At 38.2% G+C, this 19,455-nt stretch overlaps 1 protein-coding gene across 2 annotated transcripts in view; it reads left to right on the top strand.

Moving 5' to 3' along the window:
- NME8 (NME/NM23 family member 8) overlaps positions 1 to 19,455 on the top strand; it is a 56,126-nt gene that overhangs the window by 16,200 nt on the left and 20,471 nt on the right. The window contains exons 3-9 of one of the 2 annotated variants that reach the window (XM_040964666.1): positions 8,359 to 8,609; positions 8,690 to 8,747; positions 8,923 to 9,029; positions 13,845 to 13,916; positions 15,641 to 15,757; positions 16,975 to 17,035; positions 17,902 to 17,972. In XM_040964666.1, the coding sequence (XP_040820600.1) occupies positions 8,577 to 8,609; positions 8,690 to 8,747; positions 8,923 to 9,029; positions 13,845 to 13,916; positions 15,641 to 15,757; positions 16,975 to 17,035; positions 17,902 to 17,972 (519 nt within the window). In that variant the 5' untranslated portion in view covers positions 8,359 to 8,576. Of the gene's footprint in view, positions 1 to 8,038; positions 8,610 to 8,689; positions 8,748 to 8,922; positions 9,030 to 13,844; positions 13,917 to 15,640; positions 15,758 to 16,974; positions 17,036 to 17,901; positions 17,973 to 19,455 lie in introns of those variants that run through there. The other variant, XM_040964667.1, reaches the window with a different exon arrangement.

Genomic DNA, 19,455 nt, shown 5'->3' with positions numbered 1-19,455 from the left:
AGGCACATTATTGAGTTGCATTTGCTTGATATGGTAAGAGTGATGATATTTAGGTGGAATTGTTGCCAAAGGCAATGAGGTCTTGCAGTGGGAGAGAGATAATGGATTTGATTTCAACTCAATCAAGGATAACAAAAATCTGCAGCTAAGACACAGAGCAGATAAGAAGACACTAAGGCAAGAGGGACTCTTGTTACACAGATTCAGCAGAATTCTTGCTGAAAGCAGGCTAGGCAGGCAGTTTGCACATCTTGGGACATTATCCATAACATAGTAAAGGCTGTGACCAAACAAGTAAGGGCTTGGAGAAAGTAAATTTCCTCTGGAAGCATGAAAATATCAATGATATGGAATACTACTCAGCCATTAAAAAGAATTAGATTCTATCATTTGCAACAAAATGGTCCCAACTAGAGACCATCAGACTCTGTAAAATAAGCCAGTCCCCAAAGGAGAACTACATCTCTCTGATGTAAGTAAGGTAACCTTCACACAAAATAAAAGATCAATAGATAGGTAAACATGCATGTACCAGTAGTCATCTGGAGGAACTATAAAATGAACACTATCATATCTAGAAGTGAAGATACATTGCAGTATGAATTTTTACTCCAGAATCAAAGGTGCTCTCTCAATGAAAACTGTTAAATATTCCTTCACAATAGGATGCTGGATACTGCCATTGTCCATACCTAAATGTCAGGATACATTTAAATAGCAGAATGATGGATTTATGACTGTTTTTTGAAGGGTGATACTATTATAATAATATAAGGGAAGTCAGCAGAGAAAGAGAAGCTGGGGAGGGAAGGTAAAATCCATTAGCCTATGGAACTGTATCATTTATAAAATAAATACATTTTTAAAAAAGAAAATGTCTACAGAGGAAGTGAAGTTCATAAGGATAATCAAAATAGTACCACAAAAAAAAACCCCACAAGAAATGAAGGAGTGATGCAGTAATGTAGTAATTTTCACAGGATGAGGTAATGTTAAGGCAGTATTGTTAATTTGCCAGATGACAGAGCATGGTTCATTAAGGAACACATGAGAAAAATAAAAATAATAACTCCTATGTGGACTGAGCAATCAAGATGTTGGGACTGATGACAAGAGTGACTGGAAATGTAACTTGAGAAGAGAACGTAAAGATAGAAATAGAGGAATAGGGAACCAGAGTTTTTCCTGTGAGCTTCTGCCTGAAGGACAGAAAGAGAACAGACACTTGCCAAAGGATATGTGAATGTCTATGTAAGTCTGGAGAGCAGAAGATGGGAAGGGACAGGTGGAGAAAATAACTGAGACGAAAGGGATACCTCTTCCATTACGACCAAAAGAAAAATGCATGCCTTCTCTATTTTATTTTTCTCCATTTTGTTTATCTGAAAACCTTACGCTACCCATGACTTTTTTGCCATCTTCACACAAATTGCTTCTATTAAAAGTAACTCAGGATTCTTATATCCCAGAAGGTCACTATATGATAATCTATAATGTACATGAAATATTCAGTTTATGCACCCATAAAAGTCCCAGATAGCACATCTTATTTGTAATTGTAGTGCATGCAAAAATATATCTGATATCAATGGAAAGAAACACACACATCTCAGTTTTATTTAGAACTTTGCCTATTTAAGATCCTGTCATATTTATTCTAGAATATATTTACATGTTCTTTGATGTTATGCAACCATATGTGGTGTTTATATTATATGTAGTTCATCAGAGAAGACTTTACTAACCTTTCACCTTTAAAAAATTTAAGTATTTGAAGGAAGAGGGTGGGTATCTTGGACACAGACAGTATTCTGAATTCACACCTATTAACAGTGAAGGCCTTTATTCAAAGAAAACAAAGATAAAACTGTACTCTGGTTGTTTGGGGAGTTCCATTGTGAGATCCTGGCTCTAATAAAATTCTGCATTTTTAATATACAAGAATTTTTTTTTCTTGAAAAATGGGATGATTAAGCCACCACAAATAATACTGTAATTGGAGAGTAATTCAGGAAAGAAAAAAAAAATTGCTTACAGTATAGACAATACTATCAAAAGTAATATCAAATTTGCCTGAAAACACAAAATGCAGTCTGGGCTCCATGGTGCCTGTGGTGGAGAGGATGGTGCGGTTCATGTGAAAGAAGAGTCAAAGTGCCCCTTCGGGATGGGGTGGTCATGGAGAGAGTGCTCCTGCTACTCACAGTTGGTGTGTGACACCTCATGTTGGAATCTCAGGAGTTTCTGGAAACTCCTTACATCCAAGCCAAGGAGACTCCCACATGGGAGCTTTGGGGCTCTTTTGGAGGAGGACTGAGTGAGGAACTGTCAGAAGTGACAGTGATTTCTCCTGTAATGTGGGGAGCGAGCATTTCCTACTTGTAATCTCATTAGTTTCCTAAGTTTTCCTACAGCATATGTATTCTAGTTGTATCTTTAGGCTACTTGGAAGTTCTTCCCATTTTTATCTGAAATTGTTAAATTTGAGGAAGGCTGAGCTGGAAGACCACCTGGATAGGTGTGGGTCCCACAGTGCCAGCCATCTTCCAAGCATGAACTGTAAAACTGTAGGCAACAGGAAAAAAAAATGCTGAGCCCTGGGTATGAGCTCAGAGGTCTTCTTATCTTTATCACTGAGCATCAGCATCAATTCTCTCACTGAATTTATATCACACACTTCATTAACTGCTTTCCCATCAAAGACAGAGCAGAAAATATCTCTGGAAATATAGTGAGTTGTATAGAAAAAAATAAGACCAGAAAGTATGAAAATGTTTCTGAAAGCATACCTGATAACTTTCAAAAGAGTTCTACTCATAGACTAAGACAGCTTGTTAAAGTAGCAAGGAAAACCAGATAAAATGAAAAGTAATCTGTGTTGTCAAAATAACTAAAGACTATTTGAAAAAGAATTCAAGGGCAACTGAATAAAACTTAATGGGGCAGTGACTGACGGTGGTACAGAGGTAAAGCCATCACTTTCAACACCGGCATCCCACATCGGAGTGTTGATTCAGCTACTGTCACCCATGTGGGAGACCCAGATGGAGTTGAGACTCTTCGAAGATCCTTTTAAAACAGCTTGTTTCATCAGGTGTGTGCTTGGCAGTTTCTCTTATTCACTAGATTGCCTTTCTTGTTCTTGTTCTGTTCATTGTTTTTGCTCTGTTTGCAGAAGCTTTTTAGTTTGTGTGTTTATGTATGTGTAGTTGAACTTGTCATATTTGCTTATTTGTTTTTGTTATTAAATTCAGAAAAATCATTGCCAAGAACAATATCATGATGCTTTCCTCCTGGATTTCTTCTAGCAATTTTTATAGTTTTAAATATTTATATTTAAGTCATTAATCTATTTTGAGTTAACATTTCATAAGGTGCTATGTTAAAAGTCATTTGTGTGTGCATGCATGCATTTCTTTATTCATATATATATCTATTACCTGACAAAAAATAAAGGTCCTGGGTTTTTACTGGCTTGACTTATCTATACATGGCTACCACATGAATGCATTTCAACAATTAGATTAGGGAAATAGCAAACATTTGGTGCTTTCCTAGTGTTAGCCTCTCTAATATTTTGAATTCTTATGTAGTACTTACCTTACACTGCAAACAATTCTTTCCTAGTATTTTTTATTGTGTAAATTTATTTCAGATTATTAACCAGTGGTGTTTTTAAACCTGCTTGTATCAGTTCATGAGAACTGACTGCTAAATTTTTAGGAATTAAGCAATCACAACCATTTTAAAAAATAGATGACATAAAATGTAGAATAATATTTTATGCAAAGATAATAGCACTTGAATCTGAACTCAAAAATGAACATTCTTCATTTTTAACTGCATTTTCCTCTTGTTTGCCCTTGAGACTATTTACATATATTTACATTCAGGGGGCAACACTTTGTTGCATCTCTTTTTTGTTCTGTGATATGTTGAAATTGAAATTGACCATGGTAGGGGCACTTACACAACAGAAATCTGCAAATGCTACAAATCAGGGCTTACTTATTGTTTCATTGTTAATAGAGTTGAAGCTTAAAACTGTTTTGTGTCTCTTGTTATTATACTCTAAATAGCAAAGAATCAAAGAAATCCCCAAAACAAAGAAATATTTTTCAAGTGTTTGCAAATTATTATCTGATTTAGCAAGAAATTTTTCTTCATGTCATTGATGAGTGGGTAAAATTCCAACACACATTGCCATTGTTTGTTTATTTAACTCATTAACATTCCAATGGGAACTTTAAATGCTCACTGATGATACAAGCAACTTTTTGCTGAATAGGTAGGAACAAACATTTATTCATATTTTGAACCTGAAAAATTATGAATAAATCACAAGTATAAATTGATTACTGACCTGAGTTTGGCAAAACACAATGAAATCACTTTATAAAAAATAATCGGCTATATGAAATATATGTGTATTTTATAATAATCTGTCACTTGTATTTGACACACCATTTATATCTGTTGAAGGTATAATGTTTTATTGTATAGATTCTTTTTCTTAGAGAACTGGTTGTTACATTTATCAGTAACTGTTAATTATAGATCTCAAATGGCAACAGCTAGTTCTTCACTGTTCCAAACTTGCCTTTCTTATTTAGTAAATGCAGAAAAAAAAATACATTGAAGGGCAGAAAAGAATATCTGATTGCCTTACAAATTGGTGCCGGAGGGGTTGCAGAAGGGCGGCTAGTGCTTTGGGTTATTACAGCTCTGACTCTCTGAGCCAGGAGGCAATACAAGATGCTCAAAGCCTCTTTCTGATTCATTTCAGGTGATCCGATTTGCTTATATTTAGAAATTGCACAGAATTATTTTCCCAATTCAATCTCATTCATCTTGCAGCTCCCAAGAGGTTGCAGTGTAATAGGATTTTTCAGCATGAGTTTTTAATACACCTTTTCATTTTTTTCACTGCCTTAATTTAGTATTTGATGGAAAAAGAGAGCATTTACTCCGGTATTATTATTCAGGTGATTTTTTAAAAAATTGGATTCAGAATCCAACTTTTTTTTTTTATCTAAAAGAGGAGAAACATAGAAAGTTCTATAAAGTTCTCCTCTGTAGAACACTATTGTGCTTCTATCTACAGCTGAAGTTACCAACTTCAAGTCTCTAGATACCACTTAGTTTCCTAATAGTCTATTTACTTATCTGAACCAGATTGCTTGAATTTAAAAAGTGGAGTTTTGTTTTGCCTCATGAAAGAGTTCATAAATGTTTAGAATATTTTCTATTCCCCAGTAGGAAACCTTTAGCTAATTCTTGAATTTTTATGTTCAAATGCTAATGATTGCTATCAGAGAGAACTATATAAGCAAGACAGTAAAGTAAAAATAATTCTGTAACCCAGGTCTTCTTCTATGGGTCCTGAGAACACACAGACAAAATATCTAGACACTGATAAAACCTATGCCCCAAAGAAAGAAACTGAACATACTACATAGTGTTCAAAGCCCGGTAAGAATAGGCTGATGGAAAAGGAAGCATCTTTAGTGAATCTTGAAACATAATGTCAAATACACGCAAGGGACAGAACAACCACAGCCTCTCTAAAACTACCATCACTTGTAGAGTCTTTGGCATTTAGAACACAAACTCTCAAGTGTTATAGTATGAATACATTTTCTTCTACGCAATGTTTTCAGAGTGCATCTGTCCTGATAATTATGTGCAAGCTGAAGTCAAAGCCCATCGTGTCTACATTTTAAAATCTCAATGTTCAAGTATTTGCATACAAGGCCCATTTGTGAAAGAGGACTAGAAACTCCTGTCTCTGCCTCCCAGTGGCTTAGAGAAAGCAGCATTGATACATGGAATTCCATGTGGCTAAAGTATTACTAGTGAGTAAAAACAAAACTCTCTCTCCTCATAGCTGATTCTGAACAATACCTCTGGTCATCAAAATGTTCAGTTCTTCTGCAGCAACCAATTCTCCAGACTAGACAGGTATGCTTTAATTCCGCTATGTCACCAATAGCCTCAGTGACCACAGACCCTGAGGGTCGGATCTCAGTGTCACGGGATTTCCTGCACCTCAAATGCAGTTAACTATTGCCAATTACTCACGTTTTCGTTCCAGGCAGTTAAAAATTGGGAGTTCCACTGGCCCATCCTCAGGTCCAATAATTTGTCATGCTCCTAAAATTTAAGGAAACATTTACTTAAGACTGTGGATTTGTGATACAGAATATGAGAAAGGCTACAGGTATAAAGATAAATGAGGAAACCCAGGAGATTCTGGTCCCATGGCTTTGGGGTACAGTGCCTTCTTGACCCAAAGGTATGTTCCCCAACTTGAAAGGTCTATAAATTTCATACATTAGGGGTTCTCATGGAGGCATCATCATTTAGATATGACAGACATGTCATCTGGCTTCCAACACCATGTCTCTGGATAATGAAGAAGAGAAGCTGAGGGTTCCAATCTTCTAATCATGGTCTGGCTGTGATCAGTCCCACCCCTACCCACATCTGCAGGCTATCTAGGAAAACAGCTAACGTTGCTTCATGATAACAAAAAAAAAAAAAAATTCTATTATCCAAGAAATTTCAAGGAATTTAGGAGTGCTTTTTCAAGAAATGGGATAAAAGGCAAAATAACACAATGGAACATAATTCCATCACTTTGGAAACTACAAGGATTTAAGGACCTCTGTGCAGGGAATCTAAGATGTGTTGTGTTTATCATAAAGCCACAGTGAGGTGCTCACCTTCTAGGATTGTACCATTCATTGATAGTTCAATTCTCTATGTAAAATAATACAATAAGGCTGAGCATTAATATACAACTGACCTTGTACCTAGATATTGGAGGAGTCAGGCAGCAGTATGCAGGGTAGGTACAAGAGCTCTTACGTGCTAAAAAGTCATCCCTGATAAAGATGTGCCCCAGTCAAAATTACAAATACCAATAGTCAAGTAATCATTATTAAAGAGAGTCAGACGGCCTAAAAAGGAAAGGACTTGTGTCCCAAGTACAATGGAAAGTAGAACAAGCTAAAAGGCATGTTTATGCAAGTGTAGAAAATAGTGTTCATATGAAAAGAACAGGATAACATTTTTTTTTAATAAAAAGTCAAGTTTACAAAAACAAAGGTCTTGCAGGCCTGTGTCAGGTTGGAAGTGGCAGGACAACTAAATGCAATGTGTGATTCTCCACTGGATCCTGGATGAGAGATAAGGCTGTTGGTAAGAACATTGCAAAGGTTTATTTAAAGATCACAGAACAATCCTCGATTATATCAGTGTCAATTTCCTGGTTTCCATGATAATTTCACTGGGGTTAGGGAAGATCTTTGGAGAGGGTGTGGGAGTTTTCTGTATTATATTTTGCAACTTTTTTGGTTAAGCCTAAAAAGATTTCTACACGGAAAGTAAGTCAATTGATTACATTAATTTATTAATTCAGGAGACAAGTTAGAGAGTTATTCTGGGACTGGAATTCAGAGCAGATCCTTTTGCAATCTTAGCAATGAACATTGCATGCTAAAACGTGTGACCAGACAGGAGAGGACTTGTCTAAACTTGGAATGCTCATCCTGAAAACTCAGGGAGCTGATGGGGAGAACCAAGACAGGGTTATCAGAGAGGGTTCCCAGAAGGCTGTTGAAGCAGGGGAGGGCTCCTGAACAGGTAGAAGTAGGACATGGTTGTCCCTTCAGTATGGTGGATGAAGAAGTGGAGGATGTCAAGTGCCAGCCGTTCATGCGTGCATTGTACCTTGTGGCTGTGGCATGAGTGTTGAGACAAGTCCATGGAGGTCTCAGGTGAAGATGTTGGTGTCCTTGGCTTTCCCTGTCAGGCCCAACATCCCTCTTCCTCTTGCTTTAACTGGATTAGAGTGGAAAGGATGCTCTCCAAAACCCAACTGGCTTCAGCCCCCAGCCTTGGCCCTGTCTGTCGCCAAGGCACAGGGTTTTGCAGACTCACCCCACAATGGCTACTGACCTTAGCCAGGGAGCTCATTTAGAGCCTTATGGTTTGTTCAAGTCTCCTTTTTAAAAAATATCCAGAACCTGCACCTGGATATCATTTGTGGCCATTCCTTTGCTTGATTGTAATATCAACTGTCAGGTCAAATCATCTAGGACATGATTGAATGGAAGTTTTATCCTCACTGATTTAAGACCTCTTCACAATTTGTGTTGTGCTTCAGAACACATCAGTGACCTTGTTCTAAAAATTAAATATCTCTGGATTGGGCAAATCCCAATAGGGATTCAGGAGTGTATTCACTGCAAATTAATATACATGCAATGAAAATAGGAAATGCTGTGGAAAACTTTGGGAAAACACGGTTCTTTAAATTAGAGTATAACTCCTAACGTTCTTATCTTGCTTCAGGATGACTGGGAGTCTAAGCTACTGTGACAACATTTTGCATGGAGTCTGGAATGCTGGGATCTGTCTGTGATGTCATCTGCTCTCTCCTCCAACAGCTAGCAAATGGAAATGTCTACCATGTATGAAGATGCCTACTTCATGCATAAAGAAACAATAATTTATAATTCTTCCTGAACTTTTTTTGTATTTTTCTTCTTTTCTCACACTGGAGTAGACCAATGACAAGCAAAAAGCGAGAAGTTCAGTTACAGGTGAGCATGGCACAGCAACACTTCTGAATCTAGTGTTGGGCAGGTACTTGATAAGTTTGACAGGCCCTCCCTTTTTACAGGTGGTCATCAATAGCCAGAGCCTGTGGGATGAGATGCTGCAGAACAAAGGTCTGACAGGTATGGGGCCCTCTCCATCTGGACTTTCAGGGTGTTGGCCCCTCTGCAGGGTGCTGCTCCCCACTTGGAATGTGAAACCCTGCCATCCTTGATATTACCCCTGGCCCAGCATTGAAATAAGTGACAATGGCAGAATCTTTTGACTCTGTTCCTGCCTAAAATTATCATCTTCTAGTGATCGATGTTTACCAAGCCTGGTGTGGACCTTGCAAAGCAATGCAAACTTTGTTCCGAAAACTGAAAAATGAGCTGAATGAAGAGGATATTCTGCACTTTGTTGTTGTAAGGGTTTCCTTTTTGTTAAATTACTGTTCTCTTCTTACTTTACAGTATTGTCTTAACATAGAAAAAAAAATAAGTTGATTTTCCACAATAGATGATGCCATTGGGTAGTTCTGCATATTTACTTATTCTAACTCTGAAAACAAATGTGATTTTTAAAAACAACATTCCTATGATGAAGAGGCTGTTTATTATAGTTGTGAATATTAGAAAAGGGTAAGAAATGGTCACCCGTTGACCCAATTCTTTCCACCTGACACCCATTCGCTGTGTGTCCCTTAGAGCAACAGCTGCAGAAACTGTTTACTGAGTCCTATCACAGCATAGCACCCTCAGCATTTATTTACCTAGTTACCAAATTTCCCATGGTAATGATTTTTTTCCCTGTCACTTAATTACCACTCAGCTGGAACAGGGTGAACTCACATAATTTGACTTATTTATACTGATTATTCAATTTATCCATGGCAAATTATCAATTGTCTAATGTGGTAGCCTCTCAGCACGTAGCTATGCAGTATAAGAAATGTGTTTAGTACCAAAGAGGAACTGAATTTTTACTTTACAAATTCAAACACTAAACAGTTATTTTAAAGCTTTTAAAGTCTGGGAAAATGTGGGGAGATAAATCTATTTTTTGGCTGCCAATTTGGCTAAGTATTATTAAAAGCCAACCACTTCTGGTGAAAATTTAGCATCCAAATTAAGATACAGTATATACTGTAAATGGGAAATACAAGCTAGATTTTAAAGATCTAATGGTGATGGTCAAGAATGTGGACTATTCCAACAATAATTTTTACATAGTTCACATGTCAACATAATATTCTGGACATACTGGGACAAGAAATGTGTATTATTACATTATCACTGTCTATTTCTTTTCAGTCTTTTTAATTCATTATATTTAATTCATTATATTTAAAAAGCAGAGAGACCAAGATAAACAGAAAGAGCTATTTGCTTTTTTTTTTGCCATTCACCCCCAAATGACTACAATAGCTGGGGAAAGACCAGGTCAAAACTGAGAGCCAGGAACTGCTACCATGTGGTTAACAGAAATATAATTACCCAAACCATCACCTGTATGTGGGGCGTAAGCTGGAGTCAAAACCAAAGGAAGCTGGACTGAACTAGGCACTTTTGAGTGCTTTTTGTGTTGGATGAAGCACTGTTACCCACACCTAGCCCTCTTTTAGGTTTCATATGTGGGTAGAGGGAAATTACAAGATGGAAGTAACTCATAAAATGTTTCTATTGGATAGAAGCACACTCAGACCTGCTAGGCCTGAGATGCAGAAGCAGGTACTGATTTATACCTTGCTCATTGTCTAGGAAACACAGTGTCTACCACAGCAGTGCAAGGTCAACACATGGCATGTTTTCTGGGGTCCACCCCTTCCATGGCCCCTTGCAACCCAGAGTGTGAGATGAGCTTTCTTCCCAACCTTAATTTATGCTTCTCATCCATCCCCTTCCACAGGCAAATTATAGAAGGCCTTTTCCTCAAGTTAAGGCAATGGCTAGCAATATAAAGTCTAAGAAACCTTGAATTTACAGTATGTAGCCTTTTCTGACTGGCTCCTTTTACTTAACTAACATATATTTAATTTTCAGATGTGAATTTCCATTACTCGACAGCTCAGTTATTTTTAGAACTGAATAACCCATTGTTGGCATGTACCGTAGTTTATTTACTACTGAAGAACATCTTGGCTGTTTCTGAGTTTTGATCACTTTGAAGAGAGTGGCTGTAAGCAACCTGGACTTCTAAACATCTGTCCACAGGGTTTTTGTGTGAATATGTTTTGGTAGATGCTAAGGAAGTTGCCTACTGGCTCACATGGTAAAACTATGTCCCATTTTCCGAGAGCCTGTCTAACCATCATTCGAAATGGCTGTCTCAGTTTGCATGTCCATTGCCAACAGAAAGCTCCTGTTGATCCATATCCTTGCCAGCATTTGGTATTGCCAGTGATCTAAATCTTGGCCATTTTAATTGGCGGTGCCTCATTGTTGCTTTAAATTGCATTTCCCTGATGACAAACGATGTGAAGCATTTTTACATGTATATTTTTCCCATCTGAATATATTTTCTGCTAAGGTGTCTGTTGAGATCTTTGGCTCATTTTTTAGTCATGTTCTATATTGCTGAGCTTTGAGAGGGTTTTTTCTTTTCTTTTCTTTTTTTTTTACACATTTGGGTAACAGTCTTTATTAACTAGACTTGGCCTTTTGCAAATATTTTCTCTCAACATATGCTTCCTTTTCATTTCCTTGGCTTCACATGTTTTCAAAAAACAAAATTCTGTAACAACTTCCTTCATTCAGAAAAATAAGAACTACCTGAAAGCAGCTAGGAGGTATTCTGGACTTTAATCTTGGCAGGAAGGAAAATCCAAGTTCAACGAGCATAAAATAGGGCTTGAAGTGGATTGCCATGCACACTTGGCAGGGAGCAGATGCAAGAGATTGTAAACAATATCAGAAGTGTCTACCAGCTGGCAGATGTGTGGTGGAGAAGCAAGAGTCAGAAAATGTTTGTGAATCCTGGGGGTTGGCATTAGAGAAGTTTCTCTGAATGTAGCAGGAATACAAATCCACAGGCTGGATTTATTCCTGGAGTTCATGCAGAACTCCAAGGTTTGACAGGAAAATAGAGACGATGAAGAAAGACAAACGACAAAGAAACTCCCTTGCTCTCTAGGCAGGCTAACTAGAAGCTCACCTGATAGGCAATCTGGGAAGAAACTTGGGGTACAGATAAGGAGAGGAAGGGACCTTTTGGACAAGCCAGAAGTGAACCTGATGAGGTCTAAACTGATGAAATCCATGTTGTTTATACGGCCTGTGTGTAGGTTCTAGTAACGGTGGAGGGAGAACTGATCGTGTATTTATTGGGTCCCATTTCAGCACAATTCAGAACAGCTCTGAGAAAAGAGGACTGGTTGTATTAGAGATGCTGCAGGTCTTCATGGTGTTCTTTAGAGGCCTCAGGCTGGGTCCATTCAGCAGTGCCCGGCTGCACAGAATTCCATAGCCTGCTCCAGGAATGTGAGTTCCATTCCTGTATTGATTTCACTGGGAAGTAACCATAGTGTGGTCTTTCCACAATATGCCACACCTGTAATATTAGTGTGCAGTGAATTTATGGGTAAAGACATCGTGTGCAGGGTTCCTTTTCTGTTTTCATTTTCCCAGCAATAATACATTCAGATAGATTGATGCTGGGTTTTTGAAAATTGAAGAATCACCTCTGAAGGTCCACTGTAAGCAACAACTTACAGGCGCCCTCTTCTGGACCTCGAAGAACTTTCAAGCCCCAAAAGAAAACCTATGAGACTGATAACTAATTAAAATTACCCCGAATTACTTAGAACAATTTTCTTTAAGCTTTTTGCCTTTTCAAATGGCTAAAGTAGTAGGACTGGGTTTTGGCACAGCAAGTTAAGCTGCCAGTGATGACGCTGGCATCTCCTATCAGGGTGCAGTTTTGAGATCTGGCTTCTCTGCTTCTGATACAGCTTGCAAAATTCATGCATTGAAATTGTTATCAGCGTTGTGATGGTCTCTGGAAGTGGTTCTTTGGAAGGTAATTAGGGTAAGGTCAATGTCATTATTGGATGGGGAAGACATGATCTCCTCCAAGTGAAGACTTTCCCAGGAAGAACCTAACTGCTGTCTCACTCCTCTCAGACGGCCGCTGCCGGATGTGTGAGGAATGAATGGTTGTTGTTAAGTCACAGTCTTAGGGAAGGCCCTCCACATCCATCTCGCCCTGATAACCGGAACCAGGGAGAGTACATGTATGCTAACACAGAACAAAGTGCAGTTCTCTTTAGTCACTTTTGGAATTTGTATGAAAAGTTAAAAAACTTGAAACATAAAAATCAGACTTTGAGCTGTGACTACTGGGGCAGTGTTGTAGTGCTGTGGGCTAAGCCACAGCTTGCAATGTCTACATCCCTTGTCCAAATACCAGTTTAAGTCCCAGTTACTCTGCTTCCAATCCAGCTCCCTGCTAATGTGTTCAGGCAGGCAGTGGAACAGGGACCAAGTGCTTGGAACCCTGACTCTCATGTTGGAGACCAAGATAGAATTTCTGGCTGCTGATTGCAGCCCAGTCCATACTTGTCCCTTGTGACCATTGGGGGTGTAGACCAGCAGGTGGAAAAATTCTCTGTCTTCTCTGTCACTCTACATTTCAAATAAATAAATGGGTAGATAAACCTTCAAAAATAATAAGATGTGACTACCAATTCATTTAATAAGCTTGTTTTTACACACAGTCCCCAGGTGGACATGAGCGAGAACTGAGATACAAAGGTAGACACAGACCCTGCCGTTTCTGAACACGCTGCTGTCCTTTGAATGGAGGGAGTCAGAGCACTCTACCTCTGTTGTGGGAAAAAGGGACAAAGGATGTCCTGAGAGAGGAGTGGTAAACTGCTAGGGAGAGTAAGAGGTGCTGTGCAGTTGAACCGACTCAGACGCCTTGGGGGGAGGAGCTCACTTGGAAAGGGAAAGGCAAACCCAGGCCCTGGGGGAGGAGGAGACAGTGAGAAGAGTCTGGCTAGATGGAGGTTGGAGGCCAGAAAGGGGAAGGCCCAGAGGTAAGGTGGAGGACAAATGACTCAGTGCTTGAATGACCACTTTGTGTCATTTGACCCTTAACAGAAATGCAACACTCCAATATTGTCCTAAGCACAAAAATAAAAACACATGTACCTCTGTGTGGCTTAAATGTAGCATACCAAAAGATTTGGGTCGACTTTGCTTTATCGCTGTATGAAATATTTATCATTTGTTTTTCAGGCAGAAGCTGACAGCATTGCGACTTTGCAGCCATTTAGAGATAAATGTGAACCTGTTTTTCTCTTCAGTCTTGTACGTGTAATATTTACCATCTCAATTGTTTATCAGAGTCCAATTTGCAGTTAAAGGGCAAGTAGCATTGTAAAATTACCATGGGCTGTTTGCTGATGATAGTAATTGCACGCTGTTTGCACTGTCTTTGCTTGTCTAATAATATATTTCATAATTCAACTTGTAGGAGCCTATAATGAGCTGATCGCTGAAAAGAAAAATAGAATAATGTTTTTGCTAAGGAAACCATCAGAGATTTGTACAATGAGCTACTTAAAGGAGTGAAAAAAAAATCTGGAAATAGCATGAGAGAATTGTTTATTCCTGGGTATCCTACAGGAAACCATCTCTAAGATCACTGCTCTATTATCTCTGTATTTACACTTCCTCCTTGTTTCCTCCTCGTTCAGACAACATTTTCTGTAACGAATCAGACAGTAGCTGTTTTCAGCATCATGGAAATGCCATCTCTATAAAGTGACAGTTTACTGACCTCTGGCTTAGCAGTGGTTTAAGGAACTAGGATGTGAGCCCACACAGTGGCAGAAATGGGTCTGATCTATTGATGGAACAGGGAGGAAATCCTGGCAGCGGGTATCAGGGAGCCAGGGATGAAGGGGGAAAGACTGAACAGGTGCACTACACATAGAGTCTTGAACTCTGGGATTGCTGTCACCCTGCCTTTAGAGTCAGACTCAGCCAAAGGACTCAAGCCCTGATCTCCAATTCCTAAAATTAATTCCTGAAGAAGAAACCCATAGTTCTTCCCGGCCACACACTTCTTTTCCTGACCTATTCCCCCAGTGCTCCTTATCTCCCAGAGTTTCATTGTGTAACATCTGGAATCAAAACAGCAAACTCTTTAAGTGTCGGACTGTATTCTGAGCTTCTCCTCCCCTTCCTCAACTTGATCTGGCTCCTAGCCAGCAGCCCAGAAGTTGTGACTGTTTTCTCACACTGTATTTCTCGGAGACACAAAGAATTGGTGTGTCCTTCTTTCACCTCACATTTTCAATAACTTTGTTGCTTCTTAAGTCTCCTTCTCTTCCATTTCACTTCTCTTTTACTGAGCTTCAAATCAGCTCTACTCATTTTGTGGCTCAAAATCTTACCCCAGTCCCAAGTCCTATCTCATACTGGTAACAGCAGGCTGCCCATTGGTTGTGTTGATAATGTACATTCTGATATCACCAGTAAGGTGTTAGGACTTGGGTTTCAGGGTAAGTTGGCACCTCTCATGGTTGCTAGGCACCATGTGTTATTTTTGTAGAATTATTTTTTTGTAATTTAATTGGGTCAGGTTCCAATTATCATTATGTCTCTTTGGTACAGTGCAAATAAACGATAATTAGTAAATATGGATTGGAAATGGACAAAAAAAGAGACACATCTCTGTAGTAACTAGGGAGGGTAATGTTAGGAGACAAAGCCACGATCTTTCCCATTGAAAGCAGAGAAGGTTCCAGAGGGATTGCCAGGGGGTACTCTGGCAGGGCAGCGACTTGCCTTCTGCAGCTGCTGAAGGATGATGCTGCCATGACTTTGTGGGAAGATGGACATTTTTAGTGGCAAGTTCAAAGAGCCATGTTAATCACATCAATGCCACCTTCACATCATTAACTGCATTAAGCTTTAAAAACGGATTGATGTGTACCAAGAATAGGTGAGTTTGTACAGATTGAGTGCCAGTTCATGAATTATTCTGAGAATGAAAACATCCTTCGTGTTTTCCTTTTCACTTTCAGAACGGAAAAATTATTGCAAAAATTCAAGGTGCAAATGCACCACTTGTTAGTAAAAAAATAATTAACTTGATCAATGATGAGAGAAAAATTGCAGCAGGTGAAATGCCTCGTCCTCAGGTAATACTTTGGATTAGCAACTTCTCTACATATTAAACTAAATTATCTTTTCATTGTTTCCCTAAAACATTTTCCTAACTTTGTAACTGTCTAGATGTCTAAAGGTACAACCTGTCTTGGAAGATTGACAATTAAATTCTTGAATTAAATCCTTGAAAATCACTCATCATTAGCTTACTCTAGGGAAATAAGGCAAAAATAAAAAGGGAAGTTTATCACTTTGTTATCTAGAGTATTAAAAATAATGACGTCAAGGACCAGCTTTGTGGCATAGCAAGCAAAAACTCCATCTGCAATGCCGGCATCCCCTATGTATTTTATGCAAATATCCCATCTTTATTTGGGCTACCTTCATTTCCAGTGCTTAAGTTAGGCTCATGTGGTCAGTGCTTGCCCTAGTAGCTGGCCCAAGTCTAACAAACACAAGCAGGCTGTCGTTATAGAGGTGAATGCTTTCAGGGGTGGTGATGTCCCAACATTTTTGTGTCTTTACTCCACTGAAAATTCTGAACTTACGCATTCTCTTGCCAAAAAAAAAAAAATGCTAACTTTTTAGATTATGCTGTTGGAGAATCTGAAACTATTCCTTCTTGTTCCAAAAATGGAAAATACGTTTGCATCCTTATACCACAGGAGAATCTGAAACTATGCATTCTTTTACCAAACATATTCATGTGTATACATGTTTACTTAAAAAGGAAACTTTTCAGATCATTCACGGGCTCACAGAAAGATTCAGGAAATCCTGAGAAGTCAAGAGCACTTGCCTTTCCTAGAATTTTATTCTTTTATAGGATATTGACACTGAACATGATATTGTAAATAAGGAGAAATCTGGTTCCAAATTTATCAAGATAACAGCCAAGAATAGATCTTGAGGCTTGTCAATGCTCCTTTGATCTTTAACATGGTGCTCACGTATTTACAGCTGATTTAATTTTTTAAACCCTTAAGCTTTTCTTGTGTATTAAAGATTTTATTTTATCCTTTTCATATTTTAAAATACATTATTTGTGAGTGCTTCCTATTCTCTCCATTTAAATATTCCTCATTGGAATCCTGTGGAAAATTTAGGAGTGTTAGATAAAACCGGGCAACTTTCCACTTTACCCTCTAAGTCTTAACTTATAAATAATCACAAGAAACTAAGTTTGCAAATACTCTTTCACTGTCATGTCAAAACCTAACTATGTTTCCCTTGCAATTCTCCTTCATAGTATCATGAAATTGCTCTAATAGACTCAGAAGAGGATGGGCAAGCCCCTGCTGCAATGACTGGTAAGTCAATTTGCTTTAAAGGAATGGCAAGGATTTGTTTTCAACATGGGTGTTAATTACAACTCACTTGAAGCAACAAAAAGTAGATACCATCAACATTCATCCACGAGGGGTTGCTCAGATGAATGATTCCTGTCTTGCATGACTTGCTGACCCAAAGGCACGCTCTTCTGCTCGCTTCACCTTATACCCCTGGTCTCTGAATCCCGAGTCTCATAGTTTATCCAGAACCATATATTATGGTGTCCTGCAAGTAAAGTTGACAACAGCTTCCTATTTCACCTTTCATCATATGCCAAATGTGTCAGAATGACATCTTCCTTCATGACAATGACCTTGGGCTTCTTTTTATTTTTAACCATCTCATGCCCTCACTGGATTTTCTTTGGGTGTTTGCACGTGGTGTGTGTGTGCATGTGTGTGTGTATTCTATTTCTGGAGAGAGTGAAGTCAATAGCCATACTCAGTGAGCTATCTGGCACCAACAACTCATGATAAAAAAGTAGATAGATTTGTGTCAGTTCATCTGTATTACTTAACTGCATAATGTACAAATAGAAAGGCAATATTAAGTTGGATGGGATCACGGATATGATTTTAATGCATGTGAATTTCATTCCACTCTCCAGTGCCTTGCCTGCTGAACATATCTTTGTTTATTGTGAATGCTTTTCTTGAAATGCAGCTATAGGAACTGCACTTTGATTCTAAGTAGGAAGTTTTTGAGAGTTGGAATACCTTATTAAAATACAAAACTACTAGTAGACAAAAATTTACTGAATGTTAAAGATGTATATGCAAAATAGCAATGCCCTTCATTATTTAGATTTTGTGCCAAAACATTAAATCTTGTATTCTTTCCCTAGAGAACCAATACACAATTGTTATTATCAAACCTGATGCTATGGTTAGAAAAGCTTTAGAAATTAAGGACACAGTGAGTACTATTTCCCAACAACAATTCAAACTAACTGCAAAAAGCACAACTCCTTGATTGTCAACTTGAATCAATTTTAGAGCAAAACTGAACATTATGAATTTCTAAAGACTTTGAGCATTTCATGTCTTCACTTGGGCTCTGTCTACTCATGTACCATTCTTTAAACAACCTCGATGTGCCAGAACTCTATATAAATTATAGAACTGATAGTTCTTATATGAAACTGTAGTTTTTAATTTAATTATTAGCAATGCAATCTTGCTAAAAACTCATATTAACTTATTTCCTGCGTATTTCAAACATATAATCCCTTTTTCATGATAGCTTAAGGAAATATTTAATGTTTTAAAGACAAAAATTAAGCTTTTTGTGAAGGAAAGCTATATCCTAATTCAGAGATGAGCAAGCATTTCTTGTGGAAGTCAAATAATAATAACTACTGTTAAGTTTTCTCTGGGCAAGGTCTCTGACAACTATAGCCATGTACTGTAAAACAGCATTTCAGTCAATCATTAATTGTATTTATGAAGACAGTTTCAATGATGCTAAAAATTTCCTGTTGCCCAGTAACATGGTAATCACCCTAATGTCTTAGCACAATACATTACCCATGTGCTTGTGGAAACAAATCTACTGCATATCTGATCACATGCAATCATACATGTCTATACAATATAGAGTACTTGACAAAGACAATAAATGATCATGTCGCTGGTCTATGTATTGACTATGCTGTAAGACTCTACCCCTTGTACTTATTAGCTGTGTGTCATCTTGTATATACAGTTGCTCTTGATTACATTGAGCTTACATGAAATATAGATCTATAGCATCTAGCTTTCTTTGAGCATGAGGATGGAATCACCTAATGAGGTGCTTCCCAGAACACTGTTGATAAGCCATGCATGACTGCGCTTCTCTCTGATTTCACAGTCAAAGCAGTAGCAATAACAGTATGTAAATGAATCAGTATGACTCTGCACTAATATGGTCTATTATAAAAAGAGTTGATGTGCAGATTGTTGTTGATAAGCTAGGTTTTTTGCTAACCCTGTTACAAAAACCTGATGCTGAAATAACAATTTTTTACTGAAATTTGAGAGACTGATGCCTGGCCAACACAGAGAATCACGTGACATAGGAGAGGGGACTGTGGAGGAGCTTGGATGGCTCTTGGTGAACATCCCAGCACACCTTTGTTCCTTAGCTGTAGTAACACCACTATCAATCCAACTACATTACAACATACAGTGCATAAATCATCGCACATATCCTGTCTCTCCTGTTTGCATGTTGATTTAACCAATATCACTATAAGTATAGCTCTTTTTCCCAGACATTGATTTATTAGCTGGAAGATTATACCAGGCTATACCCCATTCCGTGAGATATTGCTTATATTTTATAAAACCTATCAAAATAATGTCACATACAATAGCTTACTTAATGATGGTATGTGTTCATAGCCTCCAATGCTGAA

Source organism: Ochotona curzoniae, unplaced genomic scaffold (genome assembly GCF_017591425.1).
Source record: "Ochotona curzoniae isolate NIBS_2020 unplaced genomic scaffold, NIBS_Ocur_1.0 scaffold_3835, whole genome shotgun sequence".
NCBI classification, from domain to species: domain Eukaryota; kingdom Metazoa; phylum Chordata; class Mammalia; order Lagomorpha; family Ochotonidae; genus Ochotona; species Ochotona curzoniae.
Note: the sequence above shows the minus strand (reverse complement) of the source record. Positions and strands in the feature narration are given on the sequence as shown.